Genomic DNA, 19,276 nt, shown 5'->3' with positions numbered 1-19,276 from the left:
GTGCCTGAGACTATAGTATCCGATAACGGATCCCAATTTAGGTCAAATCAGTTTAGCAAATTCCTAAAGCGTTATGGTGTGAATCACCTGTTCATGCACCGCAAGCAAACGCTTCTGAACGCGTTAATAGATCAGTACTTGCGGCGATAAAGTCATATATTTCTCCTGATCAGAAGAACTGGGACCAGATGCTTAGCAGTATATGTTGCGCGTTAAGGTCTACTATCCATTCAGCTATTGGTACTTCGCCATATTACCTTGTTTTTGGTCAGCACATGATTACAAATGGCTCGACGTATCCACTTTTACGCCAATTGAATATGCTAGACGATAGAACCGTAAAATTTGACCAAGCCGACTCTCTTGCAGTAATGGGAAACAGACAAAGAATCTTATGCAAAGGCAGTTTGAAAGGAACGAGAGGAATTATAATCTTCGATCCAGGGATGTATCCTTTAGTGTCGGCCAGGAAGCATTTCGTCGTAATTTTAAACAGAGTAATTTCGAGAAAGGTTATAACTCGAAATTGGCACCGACCTTCCTCAAAGCCCGAATACGTCGAAAGATAGGAAACTCGAACTACGAATTGGAGGATCTTCAGGGTAATCTCGTTGGCGTTTATCATGCTAAAGACATTAGGCAATAGATATTTTGGTTGCAAGCGGTATCAGCCTTGGTTGTAAAAAATGTTACACCCAAAGTCTGATTTTGGCTGGGGGGAGTTGTAATGGCGCTTGCTTTAGAAGAACGTGTTCGCCAAACGATTCCTAGCCTTCATATTTCTTTCTTTTTTTTAAATTTTATTCCTTTTATTTATTTTCTTTTTTCGACTTTAAACCCGAATTGGTAACTGACGTTACACTAGCGACCCCTGTTTGTCACATTCAGGGTAGTTATAACATTTATTTATCAGCTAGTTGACGTTCTACCATCATTTTCTTACCCGTTTTTGCAATAAAAACGTTAGCTATTAGCGTGGCCGAGCCTTTTTATAGACGGCAGAGAAGATTCTCGTTCATTTAGTTGGCAGAAATCCGAAGAGTTAACATCGACCAGTGCTTTAAAACTTATAGTAAAGTGTGGCTAAAGAAAAAATTTAACCTAAGTTTAAATTAAAAGTGTTTTTCTTCTTTTCCACCAATTAAATGTTCCTGCTTCTTTTCTTTATTACCCATCTTAATTGTTTTCTTTTTGCCCTGTAAGTTATTATACCCTCCACCATAAGATGGGGGGTATACTAATTTCGTCATTCTGTTTGTAACTACTCGAAATATTCGTCTGAGACCCCATAAAGTATATATATTCTTGATCGTCGTGAAATTTTATGTCGATCTAGCCATGTCCGTCCGTCTGTCCGTCCGTCCGTCCGTCCGTCCGTCCGTCCGTCTGTCTGTCGAAAGCACGCTAACTTCCGAAGGAGTAAAGCTAGCCGCTTGAAATTTTGCACAAATACTTCTTATTGATGTAGGTCGGTTGGTATTGTAAATGGCCCATATCGGTCCATGTTTTGATATAGCTGCCATATAAACCGATCTTGGGTCTTGACTTCTTGAACCTCTAGAGTGCGCAATTCTCATCCGATTGGCACGAAATTTTGCACGACGTGTTTTGTTATGACATCCAACAATTGTGCCAAGTATGGTTCAAATCGGTTCATAATCTGATATAGCTGCCATATAAACCGATCTTGGGTCTTGACTTCTTGAGCCTCTAGAGTGCGCAATTCTTATCCGATTTGAACGAATTTTGGCACGACTTGTTTTGTTATGATGTCCAACAACTGTGCCAAGTATGGTTCAAATCGGTCCATAATCTGATATAGCTGTCATATAAACTGATCTTGGGTCTTGACTTCTTGAGCCTCTAGAGTGCCCAATTCTTATCCGATTTGAATGAATTTTGGCACGACGTGTTCTGTTATGATATCCAACAACTGTGCTAAATATGGTTCAAATCGGTCCATAATCTGATATAGCTGCCATATAAACCGATCTTGGGTCTTGAATTCTTGAGCCTCTAAAGTGCGCAATTCTTATCCGATTGGCATGAAATTTTGCACGACGTGTTTTGTTATGATATTCAACAACTGTGCCAAGTATGGTCCTAATCGGTCCATAACCTGATATAGCTGCCATTTAAACCGATCTTGGGTCTTGACTTCTTAAGCCTCTAGAGTGCGCAATTCTTACCCGATTATAATGAAATTTTGCACGACATGTTTTTTTTTATGATATCCAACAAGTGTGCCAAAAATGGTTCAAATCGGCTCATAAACTGATATAGCTGTCATATAAAGAAATCTGGGGACTTGACTTCTTGAGCTTCTAGAGGGAGCAATTCCTACCTGATTTGGCTGAAATTTTGCATGACGTTTTTTATTTTTTCTTTCAACCACTGTGTCAAATAAGGTTTAAATCGGTTCATAACCTGATATAGCTGCCATATAAACCGATCTGGGATCTTGACTTTTTGAGCCTCTAGAAGTCGCAATTATTATCCGATTTGCCTGAAATTTTGTACGATGGATCCTCTCTTGACCATCAACATACGTGTTTATTATGGTCTAAATCTGTTTATAGCCCGATACAGCTCCCATATAAATCGATCTCTCTATTTTACTTTTTGAGCCCCCAAAGGGCGCAATTCTTACTCGAATTGGCTGACATTCTACACAGGTCTCCAACATATAATTTAATTGTGGTCTAAACCGGATCATATCTTTATATCGCTCCAATAGCAGAGCAAATCTTTTCTTATATCACTTTTTGCCTAAGAAGCGATGTCGGGAAAAGAACTCGACAACTGCGCTGCATGGTGGAGGGTATATAAGATTCGGCCCGGCCGAACTTAGCACGCTTTTACTTGTTTTTTTTCTATTTTTCTTCAGTGAAGTCGATGTAAAAGTTATTTTATTCTAGTTAGTAAAACGGTCGATTTGCCTGCAAGAAACCTCGCTCCATTTTAATTGGGTATTTCCAATTAATTCCTCGGCATTTTATTTGGTAAATATTTTACTTCTTTTTTTTCTTTTCCTCATATATTTTGCCTACGTTGCATTTTCTCATTTATTGTTGTATTGCCTTGATAGGTCACTAGGCTGAATTGCTATCGATCTCTTCGAAGCTCCACACACCAGACGAGACAGAAAAATTGAGAGATTTCTGGGTTTCAATCCGCAAATTGCTTAGACTGTGGTGATCCAGCACACGAATTAAGTTCTCATCGATCCCCGTGCTAATCGCGTCGTTGTTTTTTTGCTCTGAGTCGTTGGTAGTTTAGCCGCCGCAACCCGAAAAGAAAAAAAGAAAGTCTAAAACAATGGTGAAGTGCTAAAACCAAGTCCTACAGGACTTTTTGTGGGTAAATCTAAATATATACGGCCCAGGTGTTCAAATGTGTCATATAATCGCCGTGAAATTTTCTGTATTAATTTGCATTCAAAGCATTTAAAACAAAAAAGGAGGAAAACAAAAAAACCCCTTATGCCCAATGATACAAATATAGAAAAATTGCTAAAAATGTGTAAGAGAGAGTGATCTAAATTAGCCAGCCAGCCATAACCAGGAATGTATTTAAGTCAGACTGTGTAAAAGTCAAAAACTAGTTTTGTTCTACAACTCGAAATTTAAAAATTAAAAAAAATCCTAGCTGCAATGGTAAATGGGCTTAATTTTGTTTCTCCCAATTACAAAATAGTCTAACACATTTTATATACATTTCTTTTTTTTTCGAGTGTTATTGCTTTTGTTTCTAAAGTTTTGTTAGCTTTTGAATTCGTTTTCTTTTTTTTATTATTTCTATTGTCTGTATGTATCATACAGAGTGAAACAAATTTATTTTTTTTTGACTCCCGTTTCAGTTGGGAATCAACATCACCCACTATACATACATTTTTACATAAATAATTTCGAATTTCATTGCCTTTAATGATCATTACGCTCATTTAAATAGGCCTATGTCAACTGAGCTGGGTGATGTTGCTTCCTGCATGTTTCAAGATCATTAGACAACATGTTGATTAGTGCACAAGAGTGAAATGTTGCCAAAGCTTTACGATAGCAACATTTCTCTTTTTTTAAATAACACGCAACATTATAAAGTCAATCAACATTTCTTATCATCCACCACTGTTAGCAGCTTGTCAACATAGCTGAGCCCATCATATGTGCTTAAGCCACGCAACACATCTCTCTTTTTTATAACAGCGACAACATCAACCACCTGAGTTAACATCGCCTAACTCTGCGAAAGTACTTTCAACGAGGGAGAGCTACATCATACAAAGTAAGTCAATGAACTTTTGATTTTTTAACATATGTTTCTGAAGATAAAAGAAAGAGAGTATAAAAGAGTGACCATAAGTCCGTATATTGTTTCAACTTAATTAAACTATGAAAATAACTTTGGAAATTTGGTAAAAAGAGAGTGTTGACATTCGAATTTTAAAATAAATTGTCAAATGAACCGATTTCAAGATTAATTGTCGGCATGAATTTTAAAATAATATAAAGATTTGCTCACGTTTGTGTTTTTGTGATGTGCAACATGGTCACCCTTTTGTTTTCTTTTGGTTGCTGTATAATCTAAAAGATTCGTGTTGATAGTCAACAGCAGTGCATAAACCAAAAATCAATATTTTTTTTTCAAATCTACTCAGAATTCAAATCATTCTTATGGCTTAAGAAATGTTTTGGGTCTGTTTTCCAATGTTTTCAGTTTTGTTTTTATCACTCTGTTTATGTAAATTTTGATAAAGTTTTCTTTATTTAAATTTTGATTTTTTTTTTTACGTAAAGCAAATAACGCTCGATATTTAAGACTTTTTTTATTTCTAATTATTATGGCTATCTAGATATATATACACTTTCATTTTCGTAGTTATAACTTATTATTTTTAGTAGATTATCGTTAAAAAAAAAGAAAAAAAAACACGAATTTTGGAATTTAAGTTTTTTTCTAAATTTTAAATTGAGTATAAAATAATGTTACTTCGAATTGAAACCTAGATTCCCAAATAATGTGTTAAATATATTTTTTTATTATTTGTTGGAATTTAAGATTTTTTTTTTGTGAAATTTATTACTATTAGAATATGAATTTTCAGATTTTGGTTCTTCGTTATAGAAATTCATCTAGCTTAAAGTATAATGGAATGTATTAAGAGGTTAGTCAATAAAGAGAAGATGTACTTTGAGTAAACCCGAAGATTATCTGTTTGACCACTTAGAAATGTAGGGAAAAGGTTTGTTAGGAGCATTTTTGGGGTTGCAACAAAAGTAGGTTTTATTTTGGAATGTTGCAACCATGGTTGGGTGGGCTCGTGTGCAACTTAACAACTTGTTGCAGAACATCATTTGTACCTCCGTTTCCTGTCTGTCTATGTTTCTAAACACTATCCTGTATAAACCTCCTGTTTCTGTAGTTACCTACATTACCCATCTACACCTCCGTTTCCTCTATTTTCTTTTAAACTACTTTTTATCTCTTTTCCTTTTTAACAAAAAACAAATGCACGTAAACTTTATATTCATCAGTAGCGAAGTGGTAATGCAATGTTGAAGGTTTTCGAACCCCCCCTCCGACGAGCAATAAGGCTGGTACCAAACGTGCATTCCCTTCGATCATACTCCCAATAACATCATCCACACACAATTTCGTTATATGCTACAAATGTTACATCACATCTTAGCATATTGTGGAAAAGCTACACTAGGACATTAAAAAATATCGTCCATTTCATCATCGAGCAATTTAGATGATTTCGTCAGCATTTGAACCCAGTCGTAGTCAGACATGCTAACATATGTGCCACGGTTATTGAAGTGAAAATAGGCAATTCAAGAAAATTTTTATGAAGTGGCACAGAACAACAGAAAAGTGGACCAAAAATATTGGATTTACTAGCACAACAAAAAAAAGTGACACACTCATCTCCGTGGTATTGTCATCGAAGAAAAATGTCGAATTTGATACTAAATTGGCACCATGGCAATTCTGCATATGATAATTGTCTTCCGGAAAAATTTAAGTTAGGAAATTTTTATGTTAAGCCATCGATAAGTTCGTCTCATTCTGAATAAAACTGAAATAATGTGGTAATTTTCCAACCGATTCTTACAAAAATTGGCATATATCAGCTCTTCTGACATTTTTAGTGAATGTTATTAAAATCACTTTGGATTAAGAAATAGGTCCCAAATGTACAATACATCGTCCTATTTACACTTATACAAGGTATATTCATTTACAGGAAGTGAGTGGCAGTTGTCCAACAACAAAATATTGAGTGCACTATCGGTCAGAATCAGTGATTAGTGCAACTCTGATTTTGAGTATGTTACTAGTTCGCGCATTTTTTCGTTGTTTGTGTCTAATGGTTCTTAACTATAATACACCCACACACACAACCAAAACTCGTTGACAGATAGTGGATTTCGAGAGAAAAAATTTACTCAGCTGTTAACGGTACATTACCTGGTAATTATATCATGACACTTATAGTATTGTGTTATAACACACCTGAAAACCTTTGCCAAAGTCCATTAAAATCGGTACAGAATATGAAAGCTCATTGCCAAATTTCGTTTATAGGGTAGATGTTCTGAATTATAAAGTCTGAACAGCCCGACTTTTGGCATTCCTTACTTGTTTCTATTTAGACTTTGTTGGGACATCCATTTAAACGGACGGATATGTTTAGATCCAAAATTCATGCAATTGAATCTGCAACGACCGACATACAGTTTTCAAATTCAATATATTACAAAAACTACTGTTATAATACCCTCACCACAGTCAACATTTAAGCCACGGGGTAGCTATGAGTGCCACACAGGCTGAAACTTTGCGCTGCAATATTGTGGTCATCACTACTAGCTTGCTCACCTATAGTAGCCTGGCGGGGATTGCCATCTTCACTTACAAATGTGATTACAACAAGGCAATACTCATATATAAGAGGCCTATGTCAAACGACTCTTACTCAGTCTGTGTCCCAATTTCACGTCGCATCGTACTCGATTGTGAAATAGCTTCGCAAGGATATTCCAAACTATCATCCATTGTATCTTTCATTACAATTAATTCTCTAAAATTAAAAATCTTTAATATTAACTTATTAATTTATCTCACTACACAAACTTGATATTTCATTCAATTCCAGATTCCTCCAATGAAGGAAATTCCAATCTAGGTTAGGTTGAAAAAAGGGGGCAGATATTAATCCGCCCCATGCCAATATGGACTTACACCTAAGCCAGTAATCGGCTTATTTTGCGCTCTAAATACTATAAAGTAACCACTAAAAAGTACATTTTAAGTTAGGAATTCCGTGCTACTTACAAAAACCTTAATTGTTTTTCATGCCACTCCCCTAAATTGGTTCATGTCTGGTATTGTGCCTCCACCTAAGTGCTGGTTTCTATTAGACGTGAAAGCCAGGCAGTGACAAAGGAAATGCTCCAAAGTCTCATCATCTTCCCCGCATGCCCTACACATGCTGTCACTTGCCGTACCGATTTTACATAAGTGAGCTCGTAGTCCTATGTGTCCCGTTATGATACCAATAGCTATACTGACCTCCTTCTTGCTTCCTTTCAGTAATAGCCTCGTCTTCTCACGATATGGATCCTCCAACGGATTTTCGCCGTTCTACCGACCGTTTCGCTGTTCCACAATGTTGCATGCGCATCCGTCGCCCACTCCCTTAACTCGGACTGCTTCGACCGAGTTAAGTTGAAGCCAGTCAATGGTCGACTTAACTCGCCAAATCGTCTGCCCTTTGACTTCCCCTTACTCTGTTATGGCCTGGCACAAAATCGATGCGGATTTTGCCATCCTCAGAGAAGGCGTTAATCTCCTTCTTACACTGCAAGACTGTTCGTGAACTTACCCTCCTGGTGGTTATTGCTCTTATGGCAATTTTACTGTCGGTAAAGATGTTCACACGAGACGTCCTCGCGTTAGCACCACAGCACTTCACGCATTCCGTGATCGCCGGGATCTCCGCCTGCAATACCGTAATATGGTCAAATTGCAAATTTTGCCCATGAACATTCGACTACGGAAAAGGGATCTCAGTCCCTGGGTTCTCAATGTAAACCCCAGACCCACTCTGTCCTCCAGCTTTGATACATCCGTGTAGCATTATCTTCCGTCAATCCAAAACTGTGCCGATGGCAGCAGTGCCTCGCACTAGACTTCAAGGTTCATCTCAGGTATCCGATCGGACACATCACGTTCCTGTAAAACCAGTGGACTATTATCGGATTCTTGCCCCATTTCGATCCTACGGCCCGTCTACATAGTGTCCAACATCCGTGAGCCTTATCTGTACGCTCCGGAATGTGATACTTCCAAATCAGTTCGCTAAATTCCAATCTAAATAAAGTATAAAATATTAATATGAGTAAGTTCCCTTGCAACTTGCAATGGGACATCTTGCTCTTGTAAACAATCGGGCTTCATGACCAAGACAAAATAAGGCTTCGCTTTTTGTAATAGTACTTTTCTATTGTTAAATAAAACAACGTCATCTGGAAAGAAATGGTAACCGCAAATAAAATTTGTGGCTTCCAGTTTAATAGCACACAACTCGCTCCATTCCTGCAGGCTGACCAAATCTTTCGGCACACTAAAATCGGTCCATTTGTTTTGCGGTCTTGCCTGCTGTGCAAAGGGCACCTACGCATTTTTATACCCAACACCGAAGGATGGGGTATATTCATTTTGTCATTCCGTTTGCAACACATCGAAATATCCATTTCCGACCCTATAAAGTATATATATTCTTGATCAGCGTAAAAATCTAAGACGATCTAGACATGTCCGTCCGTCTGTCTGTTGAAATCACACTACAGTTTTTAAAAATATAGATATTGAGCTGAAATTTTGCACAGATTCTTTTTTTGTCCATAAGCAGGTTAAGTTCGAAAATGGGCTATATCGGACTATATCTTGATATAGCCCCCATATAGACCGATCCGCCGATTTAGGGTTTTAGGCCCATAAAAGCCACATTTATTATCCGATTTTGTTGAAATTTGGGGCAGTGAGTTGTGTTAGGTCCTTCGACATCCTTCGCCAATTTGGCTCAGATCGGTCCAGATTTGGATATAGCTGCAATATAGACCGATCCTCCGATTTAGGGTCTTAGGCCCATAAAAGCCACATTTATTATCCGATTTTGCTGAAATTTGTGACAGTGAGTTGTCATAGGCCCTTCGACTTCCTTCGCTAAATTCGCCCAGATCGGTTCAGATTTGGATATAGCTGCCATATAGACCGATCCTCCGGTTTAGGGTCTAAGGCCCACAAAAGCCACATTTATTATCCGATTTTGATGAAATTCAGGACAGTGAATTGTGTAAGGCCCGTCGACATCCTTCGTTAATTTGGCTCAGATCGGTCTAGATTTGGATATAGCTGCCATATAGATCGATCCTCCGATTTATGATGTAAGGCCCATAAAAGCCACATTCATTATCCCATTTTGCTGAAATTTGGGACAGTGAGTTGTGTTAGGCCCTTTGACATATTTCTTCAATTTGGTCCAGATCGGTTCAGATTTGGATATAGCTGCCATATAGACCGATTTCATGATTTATGATTTTGGGACAGTGCCGAAATTTGGGACAGTGCCTTGTGTTAGGCTCCTCGACATGTTTATCCAACTTGGCCCAAATCGGTCCAGATTTGGATATAGCTGCAATGTAGACCGATATCTCGATTTAAAGTCTTAGCCCCATAAAAGGCGCATTTATAATCCGATTTCACTGAAATTTGGCACAGTAACTTATGTTCGGCTTTTCGACATCCGTTTCGTATATAGTTCAGATCGGTATGAGGTATATGAGTATAAGGTATGAAATTTACACCGAATTTTGATGAAAGGTGGTTTACATATATACCCGAGGTGGTGGGTATCCAAAGTTCGGCCCGGCCGAACTTAACGCCTTTTTACTTGTTCTTTTTATTTCTTTAATATTTTTTTTTTATAAAATGCGAAATTTTTTGTAGTTTTCTAAATTTTTTATTTAAAAATTTAAACGTTTAGATAAATGCAAATTCAACTTTAAATTTAAATAAATAACATATGTAGACAAACAACCAAGGAGAGTTCAGTGAATCCTGGGTAAATAAATGTTAGGGGTAAGAAAAATATTTATGTATGGGTAAATATCAAACATGATTTTAAGCAATGCCTGTGGTTGGCGATCAATGTCTAAAGAAATTAAAAACAAGTTAAGATTTGTATAATACCATAGCTGTGCTAGGATACCTAATTATTGAGCATAATATATGGTTTCACTACAGTCGAAGATTCATAAAAATAAACTATTTACGTTGTCTAGACATTAATCACTTAATGGTGGTCCTACGCTCTTTTAAGTGAAAAAATTCAGGAATCCGTTTTATCACACAGTAAAACAGAGATGCTGTTTTGGAAGCTTTAGTGATTTTGGGCATTAAAAACTCTTTTTTCGTAAAAATGCAGCATTGGTAACAGTCAAATAAACATATGTTTCATTATTAATTACAAAATAAATAATTCTGCCGAGCAATTATGAAAGGCAATAGATGAAATAGCATGTATTTTAAAATAAAACATGATTCTTATATAAGTTTTGATGGTTTTCATATAAAGATGCCTGTTGTTCTCGCTCAACATTGTTAGCGAAGCTTTGTCATTGTCACAAAAGCCAAAAGCTGAAGTCGAGCAAATGTGAGTGGAGTGTGGGGTTTTAGATTATAACTTTCCAAAATTTTTATTTTAATATTTTGTGTATTTTTCTTTTATATCAACGACAAGTGATCAATCTACGAAAGTTGGACTTGAACGCAACAAAACTATTAAATTCATTTGCTCTAATAAGGTGAGTTTGTTTCTAAAGAAACATAAATAACTCTTCAACACATTTCAAAATAGCACATGTAATAGAGCGTGCTCTATTCCTTCAGACAAAAAAATAAAGAAATCAACTGTTTTTGTTGTCAGTCAAATGAAAGTAACCCCAAATTAAAATGTTTTCACAAATTTATGATTTCATAAAAAATTCAGCTGTTGCTCAAATTTTTAGGTCATACGAAAATAACATACATACAGGTGTGATAGCAAACCCGGTCGACACGCGATAACTATGAACACCACACCGGCTGGAACTTCGAGCTCTAACCTCTGTGGTGTCCATCGTTATCACGGGAAGCTTAGCTAAAACCTACCGTCGCGTCCACAGCTTGTGGATTATGAAAAAATCCATTTTCCTGCACCTGGAATGTCCGCACTCTCTATAAAGAAGGTGCAGTATACGAGCTGGCGGATGTATTAGAGAAGTACAAGGCAGATACTACCGCCTTAAGAATACACCTGGACATTTCCAACACTAGACATATAAAATGAAATGTCGTAATGAAGCAAATAATATACGTACCTTAAAATGCTGATTTTGTGTTTGTTGGATAAGTCACGGATAAAGAGATTTTGTTTGAAGTCGTTGTGGTGTCTTTTGTTTTGCTGGTAACGGAGTTTTGGACTATTTTTGTTTAATCCTGGCAGTTGTTTTAACATTGTATTGACATCAACTGATTTTGAAGAATCGGAAGTACATTTTAAATTTAACCAAACATTTTAAATTTAAACAAACATATTTTTATCTTACTTTATTCCCTTATTATAATCATATTATTCTATGCACCTTAACATCTTCATAGGGCGCAAGTTATTGGTGTTTCCATACTTCTTCAATAAATAATGCATTTAACTTTATAGTAAAAACATAAACATAAATAATAATTTACCACATATGTTAAGTTACAATGAGGTCCTCAGTGATAGCGTTTTTTTGCGTGTGTTTCATAGCGACTGTGATTGTGCTTTTCTTGGGCGACGCTAAATGTCAAATTTCCAATAGTTGAAAAAACAAGTTATAGCTGGTACTATGTTAATTTTTCACCTTTGAAAACCATGTTTTTCAAAAACAATGATAAAGTAACAACTATTAAAATTTTGCCTTAAGTAATGAGGGAATGAAATCAGTCAGTTTTTCTGCCTTAAAGTCTATTATCTAAAAAATGTAATCGGCGAAAAATATCGCAAAAAGCGAATATATACCAGCCGTAATGATGAAATTATACCATTTCAGCAATGTTTTCACTTTTTTATATGGATTTTCACCGCGAAAAGCGAACGTAGTACCACTTAGGATATATTAATTTATATCTATTGAGTGCACTATGTGCCAAAATCAGTGATTAGTGCAACTCTGATTTTGTGTATGTTATTATAATACACACACAACCACAACTCGTTGACGTTTAGTGCACTTCGCAAGAAAAAATTGTACTCAGCTGTTTACGGTACACTGCCTGGTAATTATGTCATGGTACCACCCTTTACACAAGTAAAGCAAAATCGTTAACTAAATCTTAAAGGAATAAAAAGGTAAAGAAAAAACTCGAAAAGAAAAAAAGCATGATTACATTGACATTTTTTAAATCTGAATTTAACTAAATCAAAAAATAAGTCCTATCCGTTTCCACTGCGTTTTTTGGGGATTTAAGTGACATACACAAGCGTATACCTGAATGTGCATATCACTCGCAACCATACACAATTCTTGAATCCAGATTTAGTGGCCAATGTAAACGTACTTTAAAACTTATTTGAAGAAGATAAGTTGTAAAGCCATGGCGAAACAATTAAATGTGGTCTCATTTGAACAACAACCACCAATCATATTGTGCAATTGGCCATCTTGCCATCAAGCTGACCGTCGTTTTACCAACCCACGCAAACAAATTTGGTGCGTACATAAGCGGAGAATATGCGAGAAAGAAGATAACAACAAAGAGAATGCAAACAAAAAAAATCTGACATCTTAATACCGTCAAACCCGGCCGGCTGTTAACAGCTGTTCGCGTCAGATCACCTTTTTAAATCCGCCTTGTTGTAAAACAAGGTTTATTTCTGAAATCACTTTGTCATTTCAACTTACGGCATTTGCCACTCAAGGTAGCTTTGTTGGGTGTAGCCTTTTGTTGTTGTGCTAATGACAATACCTCTTAATTGTACCATGGTGCACAGCCGGTTGTATGTACCAGATTGACCCGATGGAATCCTTCATCGGCAAGAGCTACCGGCTCGGTGTTCAATACACTGCTACAACAACAACGAATGTGCTAGTATTAGATATTTCATGTAATTATGCTTAAAAAAGGTGATATATTGTTAGCGATTTTCGCAACTATTCCGGAAGCTGAACAGAATACCCTGCTTTAGTTGCACCATAATTCGGTGAAACCACTTAATATCAAATGAGTGTACCTTGGATGACACGACATAGATAGAGTTATGAGCATCGGCAACCCTTAACCAATGTCACTAGAACTAGAGACTGGGCGATATGAACTGTCATTTCGTGTATCTTTTGTTCTCTTGAAAAAGTGGATTCAATTAAGTTTCATTTATAGTTTAAAAACAAAATTGTCGAAAACAAGATTGATAGAAAAAGTAGATACTGTAGAGCGATCATCGCAATTGCATAGGAAAAACGATATAACAAAAATACTTAAAATATGGCCATAACGGTTGGACAACTTATTATGGATGCCCAGAGAATGGCGAGTCGAGTAAAAGAATTGGACGCCCTGAGTAGTGCCCTACTTGTGGAGGCCGAAGGTAATAATCGCTACGTTGAAAGTCTGCGCCAATTTCAAGACGAAATGGATTCACTTAATCGAATTGCAAATAATAAGTCGAATGTGGAGATGGTTAATCGCATTCAGCAGCAGAATGCCAACAGCTCTGAAATACTCAAGGAAAACCGAGAGCTGAAGGTCTGTATTGAGGATTACGAAAGAGCTATGGATTTGATCATGCAGAAGTACAGAGAACACACCAGCAGCAAGGTTTTAGAAAGCAAATTGAATTTCAAGGAAGTTTACAATGAAAAATTGTGGAAAATTATTCGCGAGCAAAGGGAGAAGATCAATGAGATGGCCGCTGTAATGCAAAGAGCTGCTTCTATTGACGACGACTGCGATTTGGAGTTGATTACACGATTGCGATTGGAAAATAAGACGCTACGGGAATTGCTGCAAATATCGAAACAATTCGGAACATATAGCCGGCCCATACGCATAAATGAACATTTGTTGGAAGAAAAGGGCGTACAAACAGAATATGGAGCGGATGACTCTGCCGATGAACTTTCTCTATCGGGAGCCTCAATCGAGAATGCAAATAACAATTCGGTTATTCAATTGGATACAAGATCGACGTCGCCAAATTTGGCTATACACGGCACAAATACGGAAAATTTGAATACGGATAATGCGGCATTGCTCAGTTCACATCCGATTGGGGATGTAGGTGAAAATAATAATGTGACACCTGCCATAGACGCAGTGCATTCAACGACTACAACAGTTGTCGTTGCTGCCACTGCCTCAACTGAGGAAAACAAATTGTCATCCACCACCAACGCTGTGGACCACAACAATCCAAATGCTTCTGCTGGCATGGAAGCTAACACAATCAACAATGCTTCAAACACTATTACTAAAACTCTGCCCTCTAATTCGAATACCAATAGCGTAGCCGCAGCCAGTGCAACATGATGCTGTGTGACTTCTCGTTAATTAAGAAACGAAATGACATTAATTTTTGTCTACATGAAGATTGAGAAATTGTTACACCAAACATTATTATATCCTTACCAATACCTATTTTTATTTCCGTTGCGTTTACTAACATCCTCACATACTACTTTTCAACATTGTAAATTCAATTAAACACATTAATTAGAAAAAATATTAAAATATTTTTATACTTAAACTAGTTGTCTTTTAACATGAAACCCAGCTCACAAACACCTCATTGTCATTTCTATCGTCACATCGCAATCACGACCCACTAACAAATTCTTCATATTTTATACTCCACACAAGCACATGTATTTAACATTACTTATTACTCAACACCTACCTAATAACATACACAAAGTTCACAAAGATATATTTATCTATTTATTTAAATTAATTAAGAAAGAAACCGAACCGAACAAACTGATATCGACATATGTACTAGTACATGTGTATGAATAAGTAACTAAATCTGCTACGGAGAATACTAACGCCTGATCAGTACTGATCTACTTTTTTGGCCCCCAATCTCTCTTCTGTTCAAATACACCATTCTAATAACAGGGAATGTAAATCTAAATTCTGTTAACTACATTCAATGGTTAACGATTAATAAATAACACCTAAAGCATTACTTATATACCAATAAATAAATATATGAACATGTAGAGTTCAGTTAATTTGCGAAGCAAAGACAACACATAAACATTCTAATGTCACCCATATAACACTTGTAGAATGTATATTATAATAAAACAAAAAAATAGTTCATATATGTATGTATACAATAAACTGGATTGTTTTCGTATTTTATTTCATAAAAAAAAATATTTTGTACCATTCAACAAATATGGCATATTCGAATGATTAAATGTTCTCATTAAAAATAATTCACAAACATGAACATCGTTAGGTTAGGTTAGGTTGAAAAGATGGTGCAGATATTAATCAGCCCCATGCCACTATGGACATACAGCTAAGCCAGTAATCGGCTTGTTGGGCGCTCTAAATACTATAAAGTAACCTCTAAAAAGAAAAATTTAACTTAGGAATTCCGTGCTACTTACAAAATTCTTAATTGTTTTCAATACCATTCCCCTAAGTTGGATCATGTCTGGTATTGTGTCTCCACCTAAGTGCCGGTATCTGTTAGACGCGAATGCCGGACAATGAAATGCTCCAACGTCTCATCATCTTCCCCGCATGCCCTACACATGCAATCACTTGCCGCACCGATTTAATATAAGTGAGCTCGTAGTCCTGTGTCCCGTCATGTACCAATAGCTATACTGACCTCCTTCTTATTTCCTTTCAGTAATAGCCTCGTCTTCTCACGATCTGGATCCCCCCATAGCATTTTCGCTGTTCCACAATGTTGCATACGCATTCGTCGCCCACTCCCTTAACTCGGACTGCGTCGACCCGAAAGTTAACGGGTTAACCCAGTTTATTGACAGCAGCCCTCTGGCCTTTACCGCCAAATCGTCTGCCCTTTCATTTCTCCTTACTCCGTTATGGCCCGGCACTCAAACGATGCGGATTTTGCCATCGTGATCTCACCGTCCTGGTTTTTATTGCCCTTATGACAATTTTACTGTCGGTAAAGATATTTACACTCGACATCCTCGCGTTAGCACCACACCGTGATCGCCCGAATCTCCGCCTGCAGGACCGTATTATGGTCAGGTATTCTAAAACAGATCTCAGTCCCTGGGTTCTCAAACCCCAGGCTCACTCTGTCCTCTAGCTTTGATCCATACGTGTAACATCTTCCAGATGGCAATACTAGGGTTCCGTCAATCTAGGACTGTGCCGATGGCAGCAGTGCCTCGTACTCGACTTCAAGGTTCATCTCATATATCCGATCGGAAACCTCTTCCCTTCCTTCCAGGGTATAGTATGAGCTGCCCCATTCTCAATCCATTCTACCATCGCCTTTAGTCTCATAGCCACAGTGGCTGCCTCACACTTAATCTGTATGTCAATGGATCGGATATCTAGAATAGTCTCCAGTACCTAGTGGGCGTGGTCCTCATCGCTCTTCCTCGGCAAAGACATCATGTTCTCTGAACCTGTTGTATGGTCTTTATGTTGCACTTTTTCTGCATAGCAGTCCACCAAATTACTGAGGCGTAATTAACTATTGGTCAAATCATACTCCTGTAGAGCCAGTGGACTATCCTCGGATTCATATCCCATTTCGTGCCTACGGCCCGTCTACGTAGTGCCCAACATCTGTGAGTCTTCTCAGTACGCTCCTGAATGTGACACTTCCAATTCAGTTTCCTGTCCAAGATCACAACTAAGTATTTGACCTTGTCAGATATCGAAATCGTCTTATTGAGGAAACGTGGTGCGTTAAATTGGCCCAACTTCGTCTTCCTCGTGAACAGGCATATTTCAGTCTTCTCTGGGTTAACATTGAGAACTCTGGGTCTAGCCCAGTCATATGCCTTTCGGCCCTTCTGCATAGCTCGTTCGGATAGTATTAAAAATGGTCTGCGTAGCAGACGGGTGCATATCCTTCCTCAGTCAGTATCCGTAATAGGTCATGGCGTGCCTTGTGCTACTCTCACCCTTATATTTATGCCATGGGACACACAATTTATCTACCTGTTCCTTAGCATATGGTTTATCCACTCTCTAAGCACCGGGTCCACCCGGTACTAGCCTACGGATTGGTTTAGTGTTGGTCCGAACATTGTTAAAAGCCGCTCGATGTCAATGCATACCGCCAGTGTGTACGTTTTGGCATCGAAGAATTCTTCTATTTTATGCACAACCTCGTGCAGGGCAGTCTCCACCGACCTTCCCTTGACATAGGCATGCTGTTTGTATTTGAGCAGTTCGCTGGATGTCCTACCTTTATCATGGTGTTCACAATACGTTCCATGGTTTTGAGTAGAAAGGACGTAAGGCTTATGGGTCTGTAGGTCTTTGGTGTCCCCCATCCTTGCCTCCTGCCAGGCTTTCGGAGGATATGCAATTCCTAAGCACGCTGTGAAAATATTGGATCATCAAAAGCGTCAACATGTCCTCCGTTGTCTCTGCTCTCACTCCCATGTCGACTACTAAAGTTTCAGTTTGGACATGGGTTTTTGAGAGAAACTTTTTTATCTTGGCGGGGTCATTAACGCTATCGACCGGTTCGCAGAAAAGCTTCCAGGAGGCACCTTTTTCTGCTCTGGTAATCTTATTGTATTTCTTGAGCCGTGTGTAATACACATCCCAATAAACTTCCGTTTTTTTACGACATGCTCTGCGGACCACTTTCCCAGTATTGCGAATCTCCCCGGTCATTTAGAGTTTTTCTTGAGCTGATTTCCTTTCCCACTATCTTCAAATGACCCCACCGGTGCAGTCGTTATCCTGTTGACATTTTCGACAATGTCTTCTATGCTTGGACAATCTAAATTATCTTGCCTATGTCTTCTTCTGAGTAACCTTCCGAATTTTGTCCAGTTTGATTTCAACTTATTCCGGAAACTTATCGGATTCGGCGCTGGCCGTGCTATTCTAAATCTAATATAACGATGGTCAGAGAAATAGTGTTCCATGGGGACCCTCCAATCCTAAACCTCATCGATTAGATTTTTCGAACATATCGTCACAACTAATACTTCCTCCCTAATCCTATTAACAAAGGTAGCGGTGTTACCAATAGTAAGTGTTATTAGGTCGTTGTATTCAAGAATTCTGCGAGGGCTTGGCCCCGCTTATTAGTGTTGGTACTATCCCACGAAATGTGATGAGATTTCGCATCGCACCCTATTAATACCTCGTTTCCTGTCTGTTTTGCTTTCCTCACCAGCCGACGTGGATGGCGGTGTCGGAGAGTCGAAAGGCAGATAAAGTGATGCCATGTATGCTCCACTGCCTCCCTGTCGCATCCCACGTTCACAATTCTAAGGAAAATATATAATTAAAATTTTTACGACAAATAACGCAGGTCCTCGGCCGAGTACCAGTGTTAGCATAGAATAATTTTTAGTTGATATGGTTCAGTTCAGAAATTTTGTTCCGGGTAGTCCATAGCTCCTGAATTAAGACAATATGAATCTTGCCCTTACTCATTTTTCCATCAGAGGGTGTGTACCAATCTCGCTCCGGTGGAGGTTTACTTGGATTACTTCAATCATTGGTCCTCCAGTAAATGGGCATCTTTGGAGTAGGTGTTGATCTCATCGTCTGCTCCCTGTTCTTTAGACTGCATTGACTTTCCTCTCACTGCACTGCCTGATGTCATAGTTTTAGGTTCTTTGCCTAGTCTAGTCTTTCGACTCTTTATAAAGTCGGTAATGGTTTCATTGTCGGGTCCCAGTTCGTTAGGCTGTATTGGGTTTCCATTCCCTGTATTGCTTGATGCTTCAATACTAGGATCTTTGCCTATCTTAGTCTTCGAAATCTTTCTTGGGAGTGGGTGATGGTACCATCATCGGCTCCCTGTTCGTTGGGTTGCATTGAGACTCCTGTCGCTGCACTGCCTAATGATTCAATACTAGGATCTTTACCTATCCCAGTATTCTGAATCTTCAAGTCGTTGATGGGTGCGTCTCGAGTTCATGAACATAGTAGGTAATAAATTTTAATCCAATAGCGTGCGCGGTTAATAGTGAAATACCTCCTTTTTGGGCTT

At 38.1% G+C, this 19,276-nt stretch overlaps 1 protein-coding gene and 1 long non-coding RNA gene across 2 annotated transcripts; both read left to right on the top strand.

Moving 5' to 3' along the window:
- The first annotated feature begins 1,041 nt into the window (after positions 1-1,041).
- On the top strand, positions 1,042-3,868 carry LOC131995928 (uncharacterized). Its single transcript, XR_009397695.1, has 3 exons — positions 1,042-1,198; positions 2,919-3,002; positions 3,089-3,868. It is a non-coding gene; the product is annotated as an uncharacterized LOC131995928 (long non-coding RNA).
- A 9,515-nt stretch (positions 3,869-13,383) lies between these two features.
- LOC106093165 (FGFR1 oncogene partner 2 homolog) lies at positions 13,384-15,437 on the top strand. The gene has a single exon (XM_013260179.2). The coding sequence runs from the start codon at positions 13,573-13,575 to the stop codon at positions 14,614-14,616; it is 1,044 nt and encodes a 347-aa protein (XP_013115633.1). The 5' UTR covers positions 13,384-13,572; the 3' UTR covers positions 14,617-15,437.
- The last annotated feature ends 3,839 nt before the right edge of the window (positions 15,438-19,276 follow it).

Source organism: Stomoxys calcitrans, chromosome 3, assembly GCF_963082655.1.
Source record: "Stomoxys calcitrans chromosome 3, idStoCalc2.1, whole genome shotgun sequence".
In the NCBI taxonomy this organism is placed as follows: domain Eukaryota; kingdom Metazoa; phylum Arthropoda; class Insecta; order Diptera; family Muscidae; genus Stomoxys; species Stomoxys calcitrans.
This window is presented reverse-complemented; position numbering and strand designations above follow the sequence as displayed.